This window comes from Oryx dammah, unplaced genomic scaffold, assembly GCF_014754425.2.
Source record: "Oryx dammah isolate SB20612 unplaced genomic scaffold, SCBI_Odam_1.1 HiC_scaffold_20, whole genome shotgun sequence".
NCBI classification, from domain to species: domain Eukaryota; kingdom Metazoa; phylum Chordata; class Mammalia; order Artiodactyla; family Bovidae; genus Oryx; species Oryx dammah.
The window spans coordinates 49,012,146-49,018,145 of NW_024070204.1; the positions used below are offsets into that span (position 1 = coordinate 49,012,146).

Consider the following 6,000-nt stretch of genomic DNA (forward strand, 5'->3'; position numbering starts at 1 on the left):
AACAGATTGAGATAAAAAATAATTTTAATTAAAGTGTACTTATTAGCCTATTCTTCAAAATAAGAAAATCAGTAACATTCTGTACAAAAGTAAATATGCTGATACTATTTTTTTAATTGAAGTATAGTTGATTTACAATGTTGTGTTAGTTTCAGGTGTACGTTCAAGTGATTCACTTATTTATGTGTGTGTGTGTGTGTACATACTCTTATATACATATATATTCTTGTTCAGATTCTTTTCCATTATATGTTATTACAAGATACTGAATATAGTTCCCTGTCCTATACAGTAGGTCATCCTGATACCATTTTTATTTCAGATAGGTTGTAAAATAATTTATAATAGAATTCGAAATTTTTACTATGTTTGTATAAATCTTCACTTTAAGTTTGTATTAAAACCCTAAAGTAAAAACCTTTACCTTTTCTAAGTCTTCGATTTCAGAACTGAAGTGTTTACCCTCATCCATCATTTCCTCTTCTTCAAGAGTTCTTTCATCGTCATAGTCATGGACCAACATCTCAGCAGTGGGGTCAAAATCATGATCCTCAGAAGACAAAGACCCAACTAGAAAGAAACACACTCAATCACTTTACAAGTTCATAAGGCTATTTACAAAAGAAAATAATTTGTGTTCTACTGCCAGCTCCTTTTAATGTTTATATGTAAGCTTTATTAAATGCATTTATTATGTACTTCACAAGTTATAAAGTTAAGACCATACAGTTTCTGAAAAGATATTTAAATCAGCAAAAGAAAAAAGCCAGTTTATAACCACTTTTATAAGCTGTCCAATCCATGAGAACATGACTTCTAATAGCAACAAAGTGATTTAAATGGAGTGGTCTTTTAAAAAATGTTCTAATAGAAAAGTCACTTATCAGTTAGTTTTATACGTTTGTCTAAAAGCAGTAGAAAAATGTCAAAAGGGTTATGAATAGAAGACTTCACAAGAATCTGCTATACACTGAGGCTAAAAACTTCAGCAGGAGGGAATATTAATTTTACTCAATTCTCACCCTCAAATAAAAGTTCAAATCACAACAGAACCCAGTTTTCTAGAACAAACACAAGTTTCTATGAGGCAGCTACACAGCAATTCAGTCTTGAAAAGCACCACCTCACTTTTCATGTCTATAACAGTATTTCAAGCTCTCTGAAACTAAACCGTAGGAGAATGCCTTTCTGTGGACTACTTATAAGTACTTAAGACTATGTGAAGGGAATACAGAAAATCATATCTATGGGCTTTGGAAGATATATCCCATTGCAAGCTGTTTTGGTCAACTCAAACTTGTTTATAAGATGGTAGTGCCTAGAAATCCCCTAGCGGTCCAGCAGTTAGGACTTCCACAGCCAGGGGCATAGGTTTGATCCTTGATCGGGAACTAAGATCCTGAAAGCCTTGAGATGTGGCCAAAAAGAGATGGCAATGAATGATTTTTAATGGCAAATCTGAAGTCAACAGGATACCCTGAAAACCAAGTGGAGAAATGAATACTATCTATAATTGCAAGAGAATAAGGTCAAATTTATGAAAAACAGAGTTTTCTCCATTTGTTTTACTCTAATATGTAATTCAACTAGACCAGTGACTCTCAGAGGGGAAAGAAAAGAAGGAACAGAAAGGGAGAATTGGAAGGAAGCATATTCAACACAAAACAGTTTGATGTGTTTTTACTCAAGCTTTAATACTTTAAAACTTCAAACACTAAAGGACATTGAGATCATTACCAAAGCATTGAACTAGACCAAAGATTTTTCAAAATCACAGACAATTCAATGTTTTTGACTGAGTTCAGAGGACTCTAGTCATTAGTCCTGAAAATAATAAAATTTCTATAAAATGTTTTTAGGAGGTGTGCATTATGATGTTATTTTTCACACACATAAAGATTTTAACCTGCTGATTTAAAAAATCTATTGACATACAGGTGGTTTAAGTTAATTTTAGAGAAAGATGAACACTTGTTAAACAGCAGGAAAGCAGAACATCAACCATTACAAATTTTCTTTTTTGGAGAAATTTCTGGATACCTTTGGGGTATGCCAAAGTGCAAGGTAGGAAATGCGAAGTCACTCAGTCATGTCCGACTCTTTGAGACCCCATGGACTGTAGCCTACCAGGCTCCTCCATCCATGGGATTTTCCAGGCAAGGGTACTGGAATGGGTTGCCATTTCCTTCTTTTCTACCTCTTTGATGGCTGAGCTCTACCCTCTTCCTAATCCACATCGCTTGGCTCACTTCAAGGTTTCCCCTCGAGGAAAGCATTCATTCAGTAAGGGCCAGAAATGGAAGGGCCTCAGAGTCTACTTTTGGCTCTGTCCCTGGCTTTCTGGGACCTGAGGTAAGTCATTTAAACTTTCTGGGCCTGGGTCCAGTTTTTCATTTGTAAAATATATAGGGTTGGCTTAGATGACCTCTAGTCTCTTCTGGTTCTAAAATTCTCTTAAAAATTGGCTGATTAAAAATAAGTTATAAGTTTGTTTAAACCCCCAAAATCACACTGTCTCTTTTTATTTAGATTGCAACTTCTTAAATGCAGACAGTGATGCAAAATGGAAAACTTCCATTATCATCCAGATGTTTGGCATCTTGTACATAAATATTCTTTCCCTGAAATCAGTTCTAACAAAGAAACGTCTGTCTCAAAATTAAACAAACTTAAAAACAATTTAGACTATTTTCAAAAGCTGTTTTCAAAATAGCCACAAATTTCTTCTATTTGATATTAATTATAATACTTTAAATGATAATCAAATGAGACCTTGAAGATTGACTAAATACACAAAGTAATATACAAGGAAAATGGTCTGTTCACTCTAAGGCAACATGTGGTAACTGAAGACTTGGGAGCCCATCCAGACTCTGCTATTAACTAGGTAACTCTCAGCAGAATTATTTAAGTCTCCTCCAGTGTAAAATAAGGGAGTTGAACTAGTTTAGAGGCACTTTTCTTGGAGACTATGAGGGAAAAGAGGCAGCCAAAAAGGGGCCGGAAAGGGAATGAAAAACTGAAACAAAGCTGTCCTTACATTTTAGCACATGAGGAAAGGTCTTTACCATGGGATAGGTTTCAGGGGTTCCACAAACCCCAAATTACATGCCATTACCCATTATGTGCAGAGTTCTGTAAACAGAGTCCCTTGCTTTCATCAGATCCTGACAGGGGCTTCTGACACCAAAACAGTTGAGAAACACAGTCCTAGATGGTCTAATGTTGTCTCACCTCAAAAATTCTGTATGACCAACCTCAGAAAGTATGTGTTTCTTTTAATTAGGCCAGCTTTACCTAACTCTCAGTTTTCAATTTAACACAATCTACAGGCACTTCTCAATTCTGGAAAATGTATGAGACAAAGTAAGGGGAGATAGGGAGAAGTGATTAATTATCAATATAAGCAACTCCAAAGTCCTGACAAATTAGAAAGACGAAGTGTCAAAGAAATTAAAATCTAAACTGCTGAAGTTAGAGGAAAGTTTGGGATAGATGTGGGATACATTGTTTCAGGGTTGGAGAAAAAGAAAAAACAGGGTATGTGAGAATTAGATATATTACTTTAAAAGAACATGCCAGTTAGCAGCTTTGTAACAAACTATTTTTTTCAACAAGCAAGGGAAAAGAGAGAGAAAATATGAGATAGAATAGTTGTTCCTTCCTCAAACAACTTAATTACCAAAAAGAACACCGAAACCTCTTAAAAACAAATGACGAAAAACTCGCAAAACAAATTTTTGTTGGAAGAACTGAGCAACAGATCTTTGGGCCCCCATCACCACCCCCTGGGGCCCACCGAAAAGGTAAGCGAACAGAACAAACCTGGGCTCGAACTTCCAAAAGAAGCCTAGGAGAGAAAAGAAGACGTGCGGTTAGATCGCGAAGCCAGGGGAAGAGGCAGCGCCGGCAACAGGGCGCAGAGGAGGCGGAGCCCAGCGCTCCTCCGCAGCTGCCAAAAGTGCAAGACGTAGCTTCGCTCCACTCGCTCCTGGCCCCCTTCGGGCCCCTCTTGGCTGCCTCGCCTTCCTCCCCGAGTCCCCAGTGTACAAACTCGCAGACCCGGGACGAAGCCCGGTGTCTAACAGGCAACTCCAAGCCGCCCCTTGGAGCTCAGCAAGTTACAAAGCAGAGAGGCAGAACCCAGAACAGTCGGCTCGCAGCATCAGTCCCCCATACCCTAGCATTTCAGTAGTCCCCCGAATCCCACCGGCTCTCCACGGCCCCCAAACAACACCTCGCAAGGCAACACCCTTTCCTGAAAGGGACTCGCCTTCTGCATCGAGTCCACCCCCTTGGGGCCCGGTAGCCCCAACTCTGGGGCTGTCCTCTGTCCCCGAGCGTAGGCCAGCTCGAAAGCGGACACTCGCCCCCAAATCAAAAGCGCAAGCCCCCCATCTTCTCTCCCGCGTCTAGAGATGCGGATCCGCAGTCCCAGAGACAGTGGTATCCTCCCGGAGTATTTAGTCGCTCCCCGAGCCCAACAGCGAGCTCCTCGACCTAGTGGGCTCCTGCCAGGGGACTTCTGCTGCGCCACTCGGCCCCCATCCTCCCGCCCCAGCTCACTAGTCCCGGGGGACATGTCCAGGGCAGCTCCGCTCGCCCTGCCGACCCCCTTAAACGGAAGGAAAGTGGGGCTACCGAGAGCCCGTGGAGAGAGCGTCGAGGGTCTTGATCGTCCCCGTTTACCCCCAGGGGCTCCCGCACCTCCAGGGCTGCGAGGCGGGGAATCTTGCCTCTCCCGAAGCCCAGCGGCCGCGCATCCCGCTCGCCTCCGCGCCGGAGCAAAGTGGAGCGTGAGACTCCTTCGGCCCGCAGCCCGGACCCAAAGGGCCGGGGGCACAAAACACTCCTCCCGCAGGGCAGTGGCGCAGCCCGCTCCCCGCTTTGCGATCCGGCCGCGGACGGGGGGGGCTCGGCCGGTTTCCACCCACCCCGGCCCCGGGAGGCGGCGCGGAGGCTCCAGCGGCCCGCGCAAGCTGCTCGGCGGCACGGCACGGCGGCGTCCCCCGACCGGGGCTCGCTGCCGCCGGCCGCCGCCTCTCGGCCGGCCCCGTCGCCCGGCCGGGTCGGGGCCGGAGCCGCCGCGGCCTAGTCCCGGAGGGAGACCGCTCCCGCGCCCGCTCCCGCCCCCCGGCCGGCCCCGCCGCCGCCCGTCGCCGCCTTGCGGCCCCACACCGCCACGCCGCCCCCCGCAGGGCCCCGGGAAAGGCCTCGGATCCCCCAAGCCGGCTTGGGGACCGCGGGAGACCGCCGGGCGCCCGCTCCAGCCCGGCCGCTCCTGCCCGGTTTCCCTGCTCACCTCCGCCATATTGGTACCTTTAGGGCGAACGAGCAGCGCCGAGCCCAGTCCCCGGATGGGGCGCCTGAGCCAATCGCAGCCGCCGCCGCCGCCGCGGTCCGCCCGGCACCCGCCCGGCGGCGGAGGCGGCTCGGCCCCTTATAGGGCAGGGCGGCCCGCGACACCCCCAGCCCGCTCGCAAGCCCACCCCGCCCGGCGCCCCTTGCCGCGCCCCGCGCCCGCTGCGGGCGCCTCGACCCGCACCAGCGCTCACCCGCCCTTCCCCTCTCGGCTGGAGTAAAGTTCCTGCCGAATTGGAGGCAGACGGGGGACGGATGGAAACGCTGGCGCGGGACAGACTCACGTCCAGTCAGAGGCCCAAGAGCCGGTCGGGGCGGCTGCGGACCGACTGACAGACCCTCCGGTCTGGGTGGGCGTGGGGGAGATGGGCAAGAGACTTGGAGGGACAACTCGACAGACTTCCCTAAGTAAGGAGAGAGGAGGTGATCGACGGCCGAGAGGAAGCCCTGTGGGAGGTGGACTGAATGGACTGACGGATGGACGTGAATAAGCCCAGAATGAGAGGACAGCGACCAGGCATTTTGCGGTTTCCCCTAAGAGACCTGCAGAAATGGGAAGTGCTGATCAGCGTACACTGGCCCATGGAATAAACGGTGGAAGAGGTCATTTGCCAAACAGACTCTGGAAGATAGTGACAG

At 47.5% G+C, this 6,000-nt stretch overlaps 1 protein-coding gene across 2 annotated transcripts in view; it reads right to left on the reverse strand.

The window, feature by feature from the left end:
- Positions 1-5,357, reverse strand: part of MIER3 (MIER family member 3) — a 28,638-nt gene extending 23,281 nt beyond the window's left edge. For both annotated transcript variants that reach the window (XM_040262555.1, XM_040262553.1), the window contains exons 1-3: positions 5,303-5,357; positions 3,826-3,850; positions 425-570 (exon numbers count right to left, since the gene is read on the reverse strand). In XM_040262555.1, coding sequence (XP_040118489.1) covers positions 425-570; positions 3,826-3,850; positions 5,303-5,311 — 180 coding nt within the window. In that variant the 5' untranslated portion in view covers positions 5,312-5,357. The remainder of the gene's footprint in view (positions 1-424; positions 571-3,825; positions 3,851-5,302) is intronic.
- Between the last annotated feature and the right edge of the window lie 643 nt (positions 5,358-6,000).